The sequence below is a fragment of the Protopterus annectens genome, chromosome 9.part0 (assembly GCF_019279795.1).
Source record: "Protopterus annectens isolate FY-2018-M chromosome 9.part0, PAN1.0, whole genome shotgun sequence".
Taxonomy (NCBI): Eukaryota; Metazoa; Chordata; order Ceratodontiformes; family Protopteridae; genus Protopterus; species Protopterus annectens.
In genome coordinates, this window is record NC_056743.1 from 1,260,500,256 (window position 1) to 1,260,519,942 (window position 19,687).

General features: G+C 41.5%; 1 protein-coding gene across 2 annotated transcripts in view; it reads left to right on the forward strand.

Annotated features, from left to right (window-relative positions):
* Positions 1 to 19,687, forward strand: part of LOC122811983 (sarcoplasmic/endoplasmic reticulum calcium ATPase 2-like) — a 1,984,788-nt gene that overhangs the window by 765,346 nt on the left and 1,199,755 nt on the right. For both annotated transcript variants that reach the window (XM_044084186.1, XM_044084187.1), the window contains exons 10-11: positions 12,368 to 12,456; positions 17,475 to 17,577. In XM_044084186.1, the coding sequence (XP_043940121.1) occupies positions 12,368 to 12,456; positions 17,475 to 17,577 (192 nt within the window). The remainder of the gene's footprint in view (positions 1 to 12,367; positions 12,457 to 17,474; positions 17,578 to 19,687) is intronic.

Consider the following 19,687-nt stretch of genomic DNA (forward strand, 5'->3'; position numbering starts at 1 on the left):
CTCCTTACCCTCGTCCACAGCTCTGGAGACCGATTTGAAGAAGTCAGTCAGATTCAGGAAACAACATCGGCCCTTCACAAACCCAAACTGGGTGGGGTCCAGTGTCTGGAGGTTGCCAATGTCTTTGTTTATAAGTTCCATGATAATGCGTTCCATGTCCTTGCAGATCAGGCTTGTCAGACTGATGGGACAGTAGTTCCCGGGATCCAAGGTGGATCCTCCCTTGTGGAGCGGGATAACTGTAGCTGTGCACCACTCAGTGGGCACGAAGCCTGAAGTGAGGCTATGATTAAACATGACACTTAGGTGGGGTGCCAATTCATTTTGTAGTTCATGTAGTACACAGCCCGGGATGTCATCTGGTCCCATGGATGCTGTAGTCGTAGCTTTGGAGAGTGCTGTTTCTACATGTGTGGCTGTGATTATCAGAATTTGGCAATCTTTTGGTATTGAGATGGGCCCTTTAGGGATGAGAGGGGAGTGAAGTTGGCACTAAATCGATCTGCCAGGATATTGGCAATATCCTTGGGATTAGTATATTTAATGCCATTCTGTTGTAGCTCAGAGCAGATCTGAGCATTGCCATTTAGATTCTTGACATAACTATAGAATGCCTTGTGGTTGTCTTTGGAATCTTTGGCAGTTTTATTTTCATAACTAGCTTTTGAAGATTTTATGATGGATCTCAGCTTCTTACTGAGGCTGGTGAGGGAGTTTTTTGCATCCTGGGATTTTCCTCTTTTCTGCAACAGTTTCTTCCTTCTGTTGTATAGTTTGTTTATAGCAGGGGACCACCAGATTGGCTTCCTTTTTTTGGAGAAGAGCATCTTGGTTATATTTGGGATGGCACGATTCATGCATGAGTGGATATGCTCGTACAGTGCCTTAGTGTAGGATTCTGCAGTCGAACTTCCAGATCCTGTCTACGTGGGTGTTGTGAAGTTTGTCACTTCTGACTTCAGTAGCATGAAGTTGGCTTTGGAGAAGTTTTTAAGGAGGTTTCCTTACTGGGGGGGTGAGGATGGGATGTGGATGTCAAGGGTGATTTGCTTATTGTCAGACCTGACCAATGAGGGGGTGACTACTGGTGTGGAGCATCTATCGCCCATGTTGGTATTGACCAGGTCTGGGATTGATCCAGGGCGTTGGAATTTATGAATTCCAAGAACCGTTGGGAAAAGGAGTTGGTACCTGAGTAGTTTTCCCAATTAATGGCAGGGTAGTTTAAATCACCTAGCATTAGGGTGTTTGGTTGTATCTTAATATTTTCCAGTTAAGCATTTAGGGTGATGCTATTAGGTTAGATGATAGCCGCATAGTTAAAAAGAATAATTTAAGTCAGTAAAGAATGATGAACAATGGTAATTTACCTATTGGTTACTACCTGTGTACTAGTGTCGGTCTCACCACAACTGCACACAGCCTGGAGTCTGAAATCATTGGCGTCTTCTCTCACCAGGACCAAAACAGTAGCACTAATCCCAAGCTGCTTCTTAAGAAATAGTACTGTGTTACTTACATTAACAGATTCCATTGTGACTTACCTCATCTTCCTCACCTGCTTTATGCTGATGGCATGGCCCTGTATCACTCCAGCCACTCTGTTGCTTCTCTTGAATTCAAACTTCAGGCTGATTTTCATGCCTTTATTCAGTGGCTCAACAATGCACAATTACTGCTTAACTCCTTTAAAACAAAAACATTGCTCACTTCTGTCTTCAGACCTCTACAAATCCTCTGTCATCTGAATAACACTATTGAAAATGTCCCTTCCTTCAAGTACTCAAGTACTTAAGGATTTGGTTGGACCTTTTCTTAAATGTTCATTGCCACATGGACTAGGCACACAAAATAAGTAACTCACTTCTGTTCTGGGCTAATAGGATCCCCCCTTTTTTATCCTAACCCTGTAAGTATGCCATAGGTAAAGGTATCTTACTGGCTAAGCTAGAATACAGTCTTGGTCTGATTTCTGCAACCTCTAAAAGTGCATCCACTATTCAAACACCCTGTACAGACTCATCACGATTTCCCAACAAAATGAACAGTGCAAAAACATTGAAAAAGCAAACTGGCTACTTGTCTCTCAACTATTTAAACTTACTAAAGTAAGGTTGGTATAATAGTTAAGGTGTTTACTGTACAGACACAAGGTGCAGGGTTTGGTTCTCACATGGGATAATTGGCTAAGCTTAAAATGGCCCACAAGGGCAGCTAGCCTACTACTAATCCGTGAACCTGGGAACTAAGAATGAGACCTTCCTCACTATAGCCTCCATGCTATTCATATGTGCACCAACATATAGCCTTAGAAATCTTAACAAATCAAGTCCTCTCCTTGAAACCCCCCAAATTAGATTTCACTGCATAGACCATGCTTTTTGGTCCCAAACTGTGGAAATCTCTCCCTTCCTTTCTTAAAGATCATTACTTTTACCCAATTTTCCAATCGGAAGTAAAAGCATATTACAAGACTCCAGAAAAATGCAAATGCTGTCTCTGTTCATATAACTTAGTCTTCCTAACCTTCTTCCCTCTACATAGTTTGCTGTGACTTTCTGTTGCATTGTGATTCTTTCAGCATGCTAACTCTTAAATATCCACTCGGTATATATTGTGTTTCTGTGTACATAATGTCATATATCTCTTGCCTTTATACCCTCAGGCCAACTCTGATATTCACATTATATATAATGTGTGCATAAACTGCATTTTTGTCATTTACTCTGTATATAATGTATCTCTATCATGTGTTCCCCAGGCTGAGATCGAAGTAGTTCCAGTGGGATCAGTACTCTACTCTGGTTAACAAATTCAAAGTAAAAAAAAAATCTTGCTGGATTCAGTACACTTGCTGTGTAGTCTTCTCTTGGTAGAGACCCTGGATAGCAGGCACAGCAGCTCGACGCAACAGAAAACCAGGCTTGAAGAGGTTCTTGCAAAACCTCAACTAGACCTATCAAGGAAGTTCAATGCATGCTGCCCAGTTAGAGACAATCAGGAATCTGTGTCCCTCTGCTTCTTTTCTCACTGGGAGGAAAGCAGTAGTATTGATCCCAAACTTGTTCCTAAGAGGCAAGTCTCAGGCCTTTAAGTGGTTGCTAATCTGTAGGAATGCTAAGAAGTAATGTCCCTGTATTATACCTATCAACTTCTTAGTACAAGAAATCTGACAAAGGCAAAAATAATGGTTAACAGTGGGCTAAAAATAGGGAAACAATTTAATTATTGGTCACAGTGGGCTAAAAATAGGGAAACAATTTAATTATTGGTCTTATAAACTCAAAGTTGCTAAAATAACAGGTCTTTCATTAGCATGCATTTCCTGAAGGATTTGAACTGTGAAACTCCAATATCTGTCATTATTTAGTGAGTTCAATCCTGAACAATTTGCAGGAAACCTATAAAATTTGAGAAACGGACCAAAAGTATAAGGCAAAACTCTGGACATTCTATGAAAATTTGGACAGGTGAAATGTGCATCCTTTAGTCATTCTCTCACCAGAAGCAAAACAGAAGCAGTTCCTAGGATTTTTATGGATTGGTTGCCTTGTCCCAGATGTTACAGATTTCAAAAACTAAGAATGGGAAAATGGATTAATACCCTCTATATTGCAGTATGCATTAAGTGAGTGGAATGATATGTAACAGAGACTAACTCGAGCTTTAACTGTCCGGGGGGTGGGCCTTCCAAGTTTGATCTTTTAGTGTCCAGTAGTATGCGCAGATGAAATGAGTTTGGGAGGAACTTCCAAAGTCAAATATATACAGTAGGGGCAGGCAACTCAAAGCCACCAACTCAACTCATTCTTCTCAACCTCTTAGCATAAGAAGTCTGCACAAAGCCTACAATAGTGTGAGGACAAAGGTTGAAAAATATGAACAGATTTTAAATGTTGCTCATCTTTAAACTTAGAAAGTTGCTAGGATAACAGAATGTGTTACCATTCATTTTTTGAAGGATATGAAGTATGAAAGATATATCTCATTATTTAGTAACTTCATTCTTTTGTGATTTGCCAACAAACCACAAATTTTATGAGGAATAGACCAAAAATATGAGGCAAAAATCTGGACAGTTGATAGGTATGCAACAACTTCAAAAGCACAACAGGGACTGGGCAAGTGGGTCGGAGATATCCAATACAGTCACACACCAGCAGTAGCCTCAGAGCTCTTGCAGCTCTCAATGATTCTCGCTTTCCTGATTTGTTTACCCTATTCCCATAAATTAGATTTAATTCTTTTGCAGTCAGTGAATGAAAAAAAGATTTCTATTTGAGTGATCCTAACCAAGAACTTGTAAAATTCCAAGAAAAAAATAAAGGTAAAACAAACTGCCCTAGAATAAGAGCAAAAATCAAGAAGTAATGGTTGTATCTAAACCTTAAATTAAGAAATCCAGTGCAGTCACACACTAGTAGTAGTTTCAGAGCATCACCCATTGCCAAAAGGAGGCAGTAAGCCTAGTCACTCTACATCACATTACACATGCTTGATGGTAGAAGGATTCATCATCATATGTGCCTTCTTTTCTTGTCTTCCCACTCACCTTTTCTCTATATGTCTTGGCATTTAGCAGGGAGGATTAAAGCCCTGAGTTTATGCATAGGGTATAGGTTTGATTCCTTCTACCTTCATTTGCCTGTGTGACTCTCAGCAAATCTGTCAGCCAGTGTCCCTAGGTCCCTTCTGAAAAGTGACAGTTGTGTCCAGTTGCGTGGTCTGGTCAACAAGTAGGTAAAATTAACAAACCTGTTCCATACCCTCTTGACTGTCTTAGTGGATTCCCTCAGCAACACTCATACTGTTACTCCATTCCTTTAGTCTTCAGTGCTCTCCATGGAGATGTCCTTCTTTAGATTCAATGAGTAGTTGGTTTTTGCAGTCTGCTCAGTGTTTTGTCCTTCCCATTCAAGACAGCCCCTTCACATCTCACTGACATAATCATGAGCACCCATATCATGTCCCCCTGTCTCTTCTGGTCTGAGGTGGGAAAAGAGCTACTTTTTATAGTAGTTAGTCATATCCTTTGCCCTGTAGATCATCCTTCTCGTGGATATTTCTGCACTCTTTCCAGCAGTCTGATATCCGTCTCACTGAATGGCCTTCAGAACTGCCCACAGAATTCAAGGTATTCCCTGACCTGCCAGGGCTGTGTGTGCAACAATCCCATGTCTTTTTCCAGCTCTTTTGCCTTCCTTCCAACCTCTCACAGCTTGATATTTCACACCCAAGTTTGCTGTCACCTGGCTAGAGTACTTTCCATGTCTTTGCACTGAACCTTAGCTGTTCCCTTTCAACGCACTGAGTGAGCATTTCCAGGACCTTTCTTAGACTGTTCTGCCGTCCTAAACTACTGCCTCTGAAGTCATAAGTGAAAAGATTGATCATGTTTTTTTTTTTCCGTCACATTGATCATGTTCTCTTTTCCATCAGATATGTCTGAAATAAACACACTGGCGACTGTTGGACCCAAGACCAATCTCCTGTGGTAATCTACTAGTCACTTTTCTTATTCCTGTTACTCCCTTCTCACCACAACTCTCTCTGTCCTGCCATTTAACTATGCAATAAGCCATTAACCTTGTAACAGACTAGATCCTTAGTTTTGATCCTACCTTCAACCCTCCAGTTTTCTTAGCAGCTCTCTGTCCAAGAAGAAAGCAGGTCTTACTAAGGTTCAGGTAGACCACTTCTGCTGATACTAGTTTGTCAAGTTCCTGTGTTGTAACTCATTATGACAGTTCTTTCTGACCTTGAATCTGTGTTGATTATTGTCTGGAGATTATTTTACTGTAGCAGAGCACCATTTTCCATAGAATTGACACCACAATGGTTTCCTTTCTGTGCCAGTGCAATTAGTCTTAATAGGCCTGTAGTTCTGCAAAATGTTCTATCCCCCGCCCTCGTATAAAGGTACTTCTAGCTTTCAGACACTTCCTCTGTGAGCTTTTGAAAACTTAAGTCATTGGATCTGCTGTCACACTAACCATATTCCCTTTCCTGGGGAGCCTGGGAAGCAGCCCTATGTGCCTGCATTGCTTTGTACTTTCTTAGAAATGACTGCTCCCTTTATGTCCTTTGTCCCTCTTCTAGTGTCTGTCCACTGTTTTCCCTACTCTGCCCTACTTTTTCTGTCTATACTGGCACCCTTCCCTTGCTTTCATTTTAAATATTGAAGTAAATTATCCATTAAGTACCTGTGTTTTTTCCAGGCTTGCTCAACCTCCTTCCAATCTTTGCTCAGCCTGATCGAATGTGTTCTTCCCATTATTCTTTCTGTGAAGATTGGGTGAAGATAGGTGAAGGCTGCCAGCCTAGCCAAATAGAATTTTGGAGATAATTCTGTCATCTGTAAATATTGATGTAAACTACAGGCTTGTGTCTTAAATGGTAAAAATAGTGTTAAATGTGGAACTGAATAAAATGCAAAAACAGTGCACTCTACTGACCAAGTAAAGCATGTTGTGACCCTTTGATGTTAAAACTCGGAGCCAGTAAGTCTAGAGTGAGGCATCCTGCCTATTGTTTTAAGGCCAGAATTTGCATGCATAAATGTCCTTTATTGCTCTGGTTTCTGCCCAGAGGTGAAGAATGTAAATGTAGTTTCTGTTAGCCTGGGAACCCAGGGAAGTGTGAAGAATGATGTAATGTGAACCAGGAATGTGATTTTAAAAACAGAGAGAATCACAGAGCATTAAGCATTTTTGTCTTGACCATCCAACTTATCAGCACTGTCTTGCTCTATATGTAAGTTTATCTTAGACTTGTGTTTTCTCTTAGAAATAGCTAGAAACTGGAAAGATTAGACTGTTTTTCTGTGATGTCAGAACTGTACTACTGAATTATTTTAAGTATTTCTCTGTGATCTCTGAACTCTTGACTAGCACTGTATAGTAAAAAAGTATTGTCTTGTGTTTTGACTATTTGTTATTAAATATTTTTAAACCCTTTCACCTGTGGCTGTTTTTGTAGAGATAATTTAAGCTCTTTAGAGTACTTGCATACCTTTGGTAAAATTGTACAAAGCCACTCCAATAGCTTTAGCCCTGGGCTATACTACCAATTGGATAATAATATTGCACAGTAATACTTGGACACCCTTTTAAGGGCCTTTTGAGTAGCTGATAAATATTAGTGGGTGGTGGCAGCTGGTACTACCGTATAGTCTGGGAAAAGGGGGCACAGCTGGAGAGCCTGCGCCAGCCTTCCCCAGGAGTGTCTGTGTGGTTATATAAATTATTCTTTGTGTGAGTGTGAGAGTGTGTGTCAGTCAGCTACTTGGGCAGGGACACTGGTTGGACAGAGAGGGTGCTGGAGGTTTTAGCTTGCCCACTAGGCTGAGATCTGGACCCTGTAGCTGTGCCAGTGGGGAGTCTTAGTGGGGACCTGGAGAGCAAGGGAGTGACCAGCCCCGGACTGACTGTGATCTCTGTGTGCTCTTAAGGGAAATTGCACTTTACTGTGTGTATTTGTTATCCTTTCCTCCTATATGAGACACCCCTCACTGGTGTTAGTGATGAGGATTGAGGTTCCTTGATTGCTGGGCCAGTACATGGGCGTCACACTTTCTACTGTGTATATTAAGAAACTTTTATTCCCCATTTTGACCCTTAATTCTCAGCTACACTTCAGGATGTGCCTTTGCTGCCCTCATTTTCTTTTTTGAATCCTGCTTTCTTTCTCCACCCCTTCCCTTCTGCCTCTTAAATGTCCTGTCTGTTATCCTAGTTGCTAATTTCACCTTCTGCTGTATCCACATAGGTCTTCTTCTTCATAGGTTCATAGGTTAGTACTAAGCTAACTGCCCTTGCGAGCCATTGTAAGCCTAGCCAATTATCCCTTGTGAGACTCAAACCCTGCACCTTGTGTTTGTAAGGCAAAAACTTTAACCATTAGGCCACCCTCCCAACCCTTTATTTATATATATATATATATATATATATATATATATATATATATATATATATATATATATATATATATATATATCTTTCCTCAAATCCATGTCTGTAGCCCTGAGTACTATTATATCCATGACTCATTCTCATAGCCTGTTTATTCCTTCTTTTTTTCACTATTAATTCTGTATTTGACCCCCTCTCCTAGTTGATCGAACTACATTCTCATAAAGTCTCACACTGTCATCTCAGTCTTTGTGTAGTCTTTTCCTTCACTCTGTGGTATGTAGTGACACGATCAGTCTCACTTAATGTTGCCTGCATTAGACATCCTTAAAATTGGTTATAACAATGTTCAGAATCCTGTCCATTCTGGTACGGTCCCGCACCTGTTGGCTGATCTCTTCTTGGTACAAGACTTTGGTCAACTCCTGTTCGTTCCTTGTCATGGAGCTTGGTCTCTCTATTTTGCTTCTGGAAGATTAAGATCTTCCAGTGCTGTAACTGTCCTCTGTTGTGTATTGTTCATGATTGCTGTGTTACCTGTTGTTTTCTGGTTGGCAGTTAACAAAAGACTGTAACCCTCTTACTCTTATCCTTCTCCTGCACCTTTATTCTTTTTTTTTTCTAGTTTGCACTCCTCCTCCTTTGATGTGCCTGGGTACCAGTACATTTACTGCCCACCAGCATCCAGTCCTCACCTTTACGCCTGCCTGAATTTCCAGGCATCTACCCTAGATTGTTGGAGCAACTCCATTTCTTGCTTCCTTCAAGCACTTGTGGTGTTAATCTTCTCTTATTTCACATTTGATGCTCTCTTTATTATGGAGTTTGTTACTCAATCCCTTTTCTGTTATTTCTGAACAACACAAACTGTGCATCTCTGTTTTTCAAACTGGTTGTTGCTACTCTGTTTCTTTGACAATAGCAATGCCCATCCTTGCATTCTGCATCACTGTGTTCAGTTCTTACATCTTTTTTCCCCTATACTTCATGCATTGCATAGTAATATGCTATATAACCATGCTTTTAACTCACTCTGCTTGAATTCTTTTACTATGTTGCGTGCCTTTTTTCCATCTTTCTGCTGCCTATTCCCCCTTTCTCCATCCATGGCATGCCCTTCCACATTTCATCTTAGTTTCTACAGTCATTGAGGTGTACCTTTGCAACCCAGTTCCGAATGCTGTTATCTCTTCTGGGCTAAGATGGAGCCTGTCTGTAGCATAGAGCAGGTCTGTTCTGTTCCTTCTACCAGTCTTAGACATTTTTACTTTATCCACTACCTCAGCCAGTCACTGTATTTAATCTGCTTTTTTTCCTCACAGTGTTCTAGCCTCTGGCACAGGTAACTCTTCTGAGAATGCTGATACTAGGCCTCTACTGTGATTTTACTCTGGCTGATCCCTGGTTTTGTAACCACCTCTGCTGTCTTTACTGACATGCTGTTGGTGCCAAAGTGTCCACCTTGCCACTTTGGAGACCATCTTTGTCACCTTTTTCCATGCATTGCTAAGTGTGAACCTTGAAACCAGTGTCATGATAATCTGGTTTCGCTTATGTTCTCTATCAAAAAATGTTAATCCTCTTGGTGATTGAGATTACAGTCACCAAGACCGCATTCATGCCTGTACACTGTTTTTATCCCCCTTCACTTCATGCCCCTTGCCTCTACTTCTCCAGTCTGCAGCCATTTCCCCCCTGCATTTCTAGTACACTCAGCAGTTGTCACTGTTTGACCTGGTTAGTTTGTTACATGTGCATCTGATACTTTTCCCAACCCTCTTGCACACTTCTACATACATTTCCACTGTTCTGTCTCATTAGTCTTCTGTCCCCATGATCTGGCTGAGTGCCCATTTCTCCCCATTTCTTTCCTTCTTGCTTTCCATTGTACTGCTGACTCCTGCTTATCTAACTGTGGTTTTATCTCCGTTTATCACTTATTAATGTTGTGTGCATCTATCCTTCTACCTTGGATTTCTTCTTGTCCACTCTTTCACAGCTGTAGCTTCCATTTTGTCTTTAAACTTACCCTGTGGCCTATACTGTACTCTAGGGGTAGCCTTTGCCCATATTATTTTGTTTTTTGTGTTCCCAACACCACCACCATTGCTTCCTCTCTAGTCATCTTAGTAGCCAACATACTATTATCTCTAGTGCTCATGTTTTCTTTCATGAAGTTTCCACATTGTCCGCATTTTTCACGTCATCTGCCACCCCAGAACTCCCTGAGCCAAACTCCTATCCCAAATGCCAAACGAATCACCTAGCATCCTCCCAGTATTCTTGATCAGCCTGTCCTGTTTCTTTCATGATGTTCCATTATTGAATACTTTGTTTATTTAACCTTTATTTTGTTTGTTTGTATAGATTTATCTTTTTAAATAAATACCTAGGTAGAAGCCATTTCTTAAACTTCTGTGCTCACTGTGACCTCTTATGCAGATTACGTCCAAGTGACATAATTAAGAGCAACAGACAAATGATTATCGTGTAATTTACCTTGCTAGGGGCAAAAAGGAATACATGAACACCTTGGAACCCTATACGTGTCTATGTATGTATGTATGCATGTATATATATATATATATATCTATCTATATATGTGTGTCTGTGTGTGTGTGTATGTGTATATATATATATATATATATATATATATATATATATATATATACACACACACACACACACACACACACACGCATATATAGTACAATGTGTATTTTTTTCTTTTTCTCAACTAGATAAGTTCAGTAGGCACAAGGACCCTTTTTTTCAATTCAGGAATGATCTAGTCTTGTTAACTGACTTGTTTAGAGTTTGAAAGTGAGATGGAAGGACTCAGATTAAAGGATGACGCTGTGAAGCTTTTAGCAGGTCATAGCCACAGCTTTTTGAGTCAGCCTGCCAGAAGGCTAAGGCAGATTGATAGTAGGCTACATGTTGTACAGAGATAAAGACCTTATTGAGCACCAGACAACCTCAGTTCATCTAATGGCATTGGCATTTGGGGGGACTGGAAGGGGAAGGCTAGAAGTAAGTCGCAAGTGCAAGTTCCACCATCATGAGGTATGGAGGCTGCCTAGTCACTCTGCATTAGCAGCGTTAAGAGCCTGATGAGTTCAGTACTGCAAGCGTTCTACTGCTTGATCAGGAGCTTGCAAGGCTGCAGCAGGGGATTGAGATGGTTCTTTCACCATTAACAGTATGATGTCACATTTTGATTCAGTCTCCTCACTGGCCTTGAAAGTGGGTCAAATTGAGCCTGGTGGAGGCTAAGGCTTGTCCAGAAGACCCACTGATTGAGGTGATGGCAGTTGATGGCCATTTGCAGAAAGATATGTGTGTGGTGGTGGGGGGGGGGGTAAAGGCTATTTAAGAGTTATACAGTTTTGTACTTTTTAGTAGAAGTAATGTGTTCAAACCTAATTATTTTCAGGTATTTGATAGTTTTCACCCATAAGTCTGCCAGTTAATGTAAAGGACTATAGCTATGAGCTGTTAACAAGCTACTTCCTGTGGTGCAGAGTTTGATTTCCGTAACTTGCATTTTTCTTCTGTGTGATCTTGAAGTCACTTTACCAGACAGTGCTTTGGGTCAATTGGGAATTTGGGCTAGGCACCTTAGTAGTCTCGACTGCATGTCTGCTGACTACCTGTGAACCTGTTTGGTGTTGTGTTTTTCTTTTTGCACACCCCCCCCCCTTTTCATTGGTAAGATAAACGGTACTTTGCAGTGCTTATTTTTTTGTCTTATATTATTTTGCTTACAAGATAAAACCAATGGGCCACAGCCAAGTTTCAGCAAAGACTTTGTGTATGGGGGGATAGTGTTAGTAATGTTGGATGCATGAACACAGCAGATTGTAATTAGTTCAAGATGCAGTGGTGAAAAATGTGGCTTTTAGTTGTACATATTTGAAGAATAAAAAGGACATTAAAGGTAGCTCAATGACTGTATGGGTTTTGTGCTTTGTGTCAAATAGCCCTTGTTTAAGTTTTGCATAATTCTTTTGCCAATAGATGTGACTGCATGATGCAGTTTTTTATCCTGTAACTAGACTCTGATTTGATGGTCTGCTTTATATCCTGCTTCTAGAATTTAACAGCACTTGTGCTTTACCACCCCTGGCCCAAACTGGAGCTGAAAAGGATACATTGACCAGCCCACTTTCCCAGTTAAAAATGAATAAGTGCAAAGAAACAACTTTTTTTTTGGTGATCACTATTGTCCTTAGCAGCAGAACGCCATCTGATCAGCAACACACTGTTTGTTGCCTGTCTGAAGAAATTGTGGTACTCTAGTTAAAAATGCTCACTAAATAATTTTTTTTTTCCTGAAGTACAAACCTTGTTTTTTTTCTCTTTTAATTATGCAGTTTTGTTTTATTAAATAGTGTAAGAAACAGCTTTCCAGCTTTGTTGATTTTAATTTGTTTTTTGATGTTTACCTTTTGCAGATGTTCATCATTGATAATGCGGTGGGGAACAGCTGCTCTTTGAGTGAGTTTTCTGTCACTGGATCCACGTATTCACCAGAAGGAGAAGTGTAAGGAGTTTAATAAATGACACTCATTCTGCAGTTTTGTCTTATTCAGTAATCTTCATACTGAAAGTGTATAACCCGCTGCTGTGTGAATCAGGTTACTACTAAATCTGCATGTCATGCAAATCAAGTTCTTCTATTGGGTCCTTATTATATGGTATCTGTCTTATTTAACAAAGCACTGACGGATAAAATATGTGAATTACTATATATTATTGCTTGTCGGTAGCCTTATACTTTATTTGAGCTGTTTTTTTACTGTTGTGATTGTGAGCTAATTTATCACATTAGCACTGTTTTAAATCAATTTACCGATTAACTGCATTTCATTACTGTTTAACTGCATTTCATTGCTATTTACTGCAATTCATTACTGTTTAATTGCATTTTACTGCATTTCATTACTGTTTAACTGTATTTTTTTTCATACTGTGAGTTCTGTTTTGTCTGTAAGTGGTTAATCTGTGCTTTTTTGTGAGTTTTACTGTGTTTGTAACCTTTAAATTGAGTAGCATAGTCTGGATACAGGTTTACTGCATCCAGAGCTGCAGCTGCACTGATTAGTAGCACTTGTGATCACTTAGTAGTACTACTCTTTAGACCTTCCACCCTTTACTCCCTTAGCTGTCTCTGGCCTCTCCCTCAGTTTCTGACAAATATGGGTGGACAATTTCCTGTGCTTTCTCCTGGCAGTCTGGTTGATTTGGGCATCCTGAGACAGTGTAGCAACTGGCTCATGAACACGGACAACCCTCTGCTACTACCACCTAGGAACACAATTTGTGAGCTATGCAATTACATTAAGAACCTAGATTCAATGCTCTCTCCCTTGCAAGCCAGTATATCTGGTACTGAGAAGTTATCAACACAAACACCACACCTCAAATGACACACACCCACATATGCGGAGGTCCTCAACAAAAACATACCTAAACAAAAGAGACCTCTGAGGCAGAAACAGATGCAAACTCCACTGCCCACCACACCACACACCACACATAGTCCACACACACGTGTCTCACAACCACTAAGGCCTAAACATAAACCCAGCATATTAGTCATAGGAGACTCCATTGTGAGACACGCAGATGTCACCCCTCACCAGGCTGGATAAGGAGAAGGTCACAGTTGTCAGATGCCAGAATTCGTCATATCACCCATGCACTCAGGTTTCTCAACAACAGGTACTGTTATGACTCTGTAATAGTCCATGTTGGTGTGAATGACTTAAAGTACCTCCCTGGACTGTGTGAAGAGAGACATAATTGAGCTTGCTTAATATGTGTCCCAGGCAGTTGTGTTACTAGCTTTAAGCAGCATTCTACAGTCACCCAGAATGATGCCTCTATACAAACAGAAAATTATTGAATTTAACAACTGGCTTAGTTTCTGGTGTCATTTCAAGGGCATCTAGTACCTGACAGCCTGGGAGGACATGACCGACAAACTGCGATGCTTTGCCAGAGGTGTCCTGCATCTGTTTCCCTTGGGCTTCAGGCTCCTGGCAAAGGCTCTTGTCTCCTCCATAGTGCCTTTTTAGGCAATGCCACGAGGTCAAAACTGCCAGCACGCAAATTTAATCAAAACACAAATTAAAGCTCATGCTGCTAAATACTAGGATTCTAAACATGAAGCTGCAGTCATTGCAAGCATTCTTAACCCTGGAAGATGCTGACATTTGTGCAGTCACAGAAACCTGGTTCAAAGCTGTGGAGAGCACCCCAGCCATACCAGGTTACTCATCCTGTCATACATTCATGCCCCAAACCATGGGCAACAAAGCAAAAGGAGGTGGAGTTGCAATATATGTAAAAGACATACACACTTTCAGGCTTGGTCAAACAGTATGACACACAGGAGACACTCCAGGTGCTGTTAACCATTGGCAAGACCCCTATTCAAGTCATAGCTAGGTACAGGCCCCCCAACTTTGACTCAAGATGCCCACTCTACTTATCTGGACCTCTTTGAATCTATCATGAGTCAACCCTTTACCCTGATCCTGGGCAACTTTAACTATCCAACCATAGATTGGAAGAACTACTAATGCCAAAACACAAATCCCCAGAGATTCCTTGATTTTTGTCGGTGCAAATGCCTTGGACCAGCTGGTCAACACCCCCACAAGAGGTGAAAATATCTTGGACTTGGTATTAACCAACAGGCGTAACCACTGCAGCATCCCTACAGTGCTGTACTCCCTGGTAAGATCTGACCACACAGCGGTCACTTTCAAAGTCACCATCTCCCCCGACCACCCCCTAGCTAGGGCTAAACACAAAAACTTTTCCAAAGCTGATTACAACCTCCTGAGGAAAGGTATAAACAGCTTCGTAGTCTTCTCCCTCGCCATAGGAACTGGCACATATGTCCAAACCTACACCAAAGTACTATATGAGCATTTATATTGCTGCATGGAATTAGGAACACCAGACAAGATGAGATTATCCTTCTCAAGGAAGAGTAAATCTGTCTGGCGGGCAGCTACAATAAATAAACTCTATAATAAAAGGAAATATTTGCTGTCCAGGACCAAGAAGGAGCAGATGCCTAATTGGAAGCGATCTTTCCTTAGCCTGAACAAGCAAAGAAGAGCACTAGTGAAATGCTCCAAAGCAAACTTAACTGGCCAAATCTACTAACGACAATCACAAAAGTTTCTTCACATATGTCCGCAATCTCAAGGGAAGCACCCAGGTCTGCTCAGAACTGGTGGTCAAGGGCACCACATACACAAACGCTGTAGATATAACCAACCTGCTGGCCGACAGGTTCAGTGAAAACTTCACCCCTCTGTCCCCCCATCAGTAAATCAGGACAACTCCAGCACCTACCCCACTCCCATTATCTCAAGGGAGCAAGTCATACCTGCCCTCTCAAAGCCAAAAAATACAGCCTCAATGGGACCTGATAACATCCCATGTTGCATCCTACATGAACTGATGCAGGAACTTGCAGCACCATTCAGCACCCTGTTCAGCTAAAGCCCCGAGTACCAGCTTCATCCCTGCTGAGTGGAAGACAGTCACTGTCATCCCTTTGCACAAAGGTGGAGCGTCCACCGATCCAGCAAATTATAGACCCATCAGCTTAACTAGCCTGATCTGCAAGGCCATGAAGCGGGTTATCATGGACCTCATTAACAAGGACATTGGCAACCTCCAAATACTTGATCCCACACAGTTTGGTTTTGTCAAGGGGAGGTCATGTCTATTAAATTTGGTCAACTTCTTCGAGACAGTCACCAAAGCCATGGATGAGGGAAAGATGGTGCATACTGCTTACCTTAACCTAGCCAAAGCCTTTGATACTATTCCCCACTTGGATGCAATAGATAAGCTCTCTCAAGTAGGCATCAGTCCATATGTTACCAGATGAGTAGCAAACTGGCTCACTGATAGAACCCACCTAGTCAAAATAGGGGAAGGCCACTTCAAGCAGTCAACCCGTAATGAGTGGTGTACCTCGGGGATCGGTCTTGGGGCTTTTTTGTTTATATTCTTTTCTGAGTTCCAGGCCAAAACCAGTAGGCTATGGCTGACCAAGCTTGCCGATGACTGCAAGCTGGGTGCTGTCATCAGTTCCACTAGTGATGTGGACATCCTCCAAGAGGGTCTCACCCAAACAGATGACTGGTGCCAGGAACATGGCCTCAAACTGAATGCCAAAAAATGCATCATCGTCCCCTTTGGGAAGAGTGATGTCCCCACAAAGTAACACGTTAACAATAAGGTCCTAAGCACGCAATCAGTCGTGAGGGACTTTGGCACCCAGTTTGATAGCAACCTGACTTTTAACCACCATATTGCCTCCGTCGTACAGAAGGCTTTCTACAAGGCCCACCTCATTTGCAAGCGTATCTCATCTAGGGACAAGGAAGTCATAACATCTCTATATTCTTCGTTTATAAGACCCATTATTGAGTACAGTGCCTCTTTTGGCATGTACCTCACAAACATATGCAGCATCTGGAGAGATCACAGAGTTTCCTCACCAGGAGAATCCATGGCCTCAAACATCTACCCTATACAGATAGGCTAAAGGCCCTGTCCCTATACTTAGTCTTCTGCAGACTCCTACGAGGTGACCTCTGTCTTGCATACAAAGCAATCTCATACCCCACCTTAATGGGACTGCTGCATATCCGCAAGTCAAGCTCCACTTGAGTAACCCTCACACGTGTCCTCAATAGGTGTTGCACTAACCAGCTCCCAGTAAAACGGACTTGACAAAATATCCAAGAAGTAACTCAGACATGCAAAAACAAAAAGTCAAAGCAGCTCCCAGTAGGAACGGGGAAAATGTACTCCAAAACTGTGACACAAACTGTATGCAGCAAAAGAACCTTTAATAAGAATCTGATGAAGTTCTTATTTGTAAGAACGAAAGTGTTTATCTTTTCGTTTAAAAGAGCTGGTTTGTGTGTCAATGAGTTAGTTTATTTTTTTTTTTTTTTTTGGACATCAATAGGTGGTGTTGGCCAGACAGATTTGTGTCCCGGAGACACCCCCTTCTGTGGAATAGACTCCCATTCCACGTCAAGCATAGTATCTAATTAACCCTTTTTAACCACAAACTGGTTGGGGAACAGAAAATACATCCCCGGGATTCCACCTGTGTCCCTGCTGGACAATGGGTATCGGGTGCTGACTGTCGGAACATGGGCTAAATTCTTGGCTAGGCTTGTAAGGGCTTCAGGGCTAATAGCCTAGTAACTTTCTATGATCCTATGAACATAGTGTTTAAATGTAAATGCTTTTGTTTTCCAGTTTGCACTTTATCCTTTGCCAGCATGTACTATTACTTGTTGCTTTGTCAGTGCAGTGTCTTTGAACATGCTTTTGGCTGTGGAGTTATCAGCTTTACTGTGCTGCCAGTAGCGAATGTACTAACTTATAGAAATATTTAAAAGTGTAGGTAGAGATTGTACTGAATGAATCATTGACTTAAAAATAATATACTCTTTATTAAACACTGCATTTATTAATATTGTCACTACTACTTCTGCTTTATTATTTCAGATTAAGGGATGGCCGACCAGTGCAATGTGGGCAGTATGATGGGCTTGTCGAACTGGCTACCATCTGTGCACTGTGTAATGATTCCGCACTTGACTATAATGAGGTGAGAGAGCATATGATAGTGTGTGTGGCTGCTCAGTGTCCATATATGAAAACCAGACCCATGCTTGTTTAGACTGTGTTGTATTGCATCTGAGAACAGTAAAGCACTGATTTTGTGATGTCCAGTCTGCTCTGTTTCCTACTGGCTGTAAGAGTCATCACCCCCCCTGCCCCCACACTAAACGTTAGGGAAAGTATTGTTAATGTTTTCGTCAATGTGTGAAAAACCCATACTGATTGTATAGCTTAGTCTTCTTTCCTGTGTGTTGAAGTAGTTAATATCTGCCTTTGCATTTCTAGGCTTTCTGAATATGTTCGGTGGGCTGGGAATTCAGACAGTAATGGACAAACTGGAGCAGTGGACTAAAAAAGTAAGCTAGACGTGAGTGTAGTAGTAAGATTATTATTAATAATACAGTTTAGTAAACTGACTTAGCCCACATTACTGAAAAAGTAGCTAAGAGCAAGTATGGGTAAAAGAGGCACACAAAATGACAAAAACTGGGTTGGGGAAGGTATGCAGAATGGCCAGAAACTGGCATCTGACGGCATCTTTCAGGTGAAGGCAGAGATACAGAACTCCAGGCATGTTCCCGATTTGTTTTTTCAGCTCTAGTGCAAACTGCAGGAGTGCTGATATCTGGCCTGGCACATTGTTCAGATGTGCAGGCCAGTACAGGAAGAGTTATGATGAGACAATTTTACTGGAGAAGTTATAAAGCACTGGGAGTCACGGATAATATTATAAATAGATTTTTGTATCCATTTATGAAAGAATAAGAAGGTGGCATACATACCTGGTGATGGAAATGTGGCGGGGTGGGAAACAGACTTATAGGGAGGAGGTGACTAGGCAGAAAGTAGAACAGAGTTCAAGATAGGTATTGGGGTTAAGCAGGCCTTGATGGGCTGACCCACATGTACTGAGAGAAGTGACAGGTGTCCTGAGTTTCTGCATGATGACTGAAGTGGAGGTTCATCAGCACAGAAAAGAGTTCAGGGAGAAGCCAAGTAATTACAAATCAGTCAACTGGACTTTATCCAGTATTAGTACCAGTCTTTATATATGCGTTTTATATTCATGTACATATGCCACCCTAACGTATGCTGATATTGACTATATTTTGTGAAGCTATTCATTTCTTCCCATCAGATATACAATTTCATTGAACAGAACTGCTTTCAGGTACATTGGATGTCCATACAGGCAAACTACCTACAACATTTCAGTTTGCCCTCTTATGATCAGTTCTGGTAGGTGATATAGAACTTAACCTTAGGCTAGTTGGAATAGCATTTCACAGCTGTGAATGTGCCATATGTGTAATATTGTCACCAAATTTGCCTGTTTTGACAACTTAATGTTTCTCTGTTGATGGAATACCATCTGTCTTGGCTTTTTTAAGCAAAACGATCCTTTTGCTAAACATAAAAATAGCCAGAAAGTCAAGTAAGACTAGAGCAGCACAGTGGCGCAGTGGGTAGCGTTTCTGCCTGACAGCAAGACCCTGTCCGGTTCTTTTCTCAGGCTGGGGTGCCTTCTGTGTGGAGTCTGCATGTCCTCCCTTGTGTGTGTGATATGGAAGAAGGACCTGTTCCCTTACTTCCCTTTCCCCCTCGGTCTTGTCAACTCTACTGATAGCCCTGGCTGTCAGCAGAGTCACCCTTGTTGTTCGCTGCAACTTGTAAGAGAGTTATTTCACCCAGTAACAAAACAATGGATAAAGTCTCTGGCCATCCTGATCCACAATGAACAGATTTTTTTCAGCAGTCTACCTTCTTGCTTAAAACAGAAATCTTCATAGTAATTAGAGTAGCTCCTGGCAAAGAACAACACAGTTTAGGATCGAGCTGCTAAAATCCAGGAACTACAACAGTTTTCTGCCTTACAAAAAAGGCAGTTCTTAGAGCAGGAACAGATGTCCTTCAAGAATGCAACTGCAGTCATAACATGTGGGTTGTCCTGCCTCAGGCAGCTCTCGGTCGGCCGGATTCCAAAGTCTGGGTCCGACGTCGGCTGATGTCGCATTTCTCTCCGACGTCAGAGCGGCTGGAGTACATAAGCATCAGCCGACGCCATTTTCTTCAGTCTTTCTTGCCGCGCGGTGCCC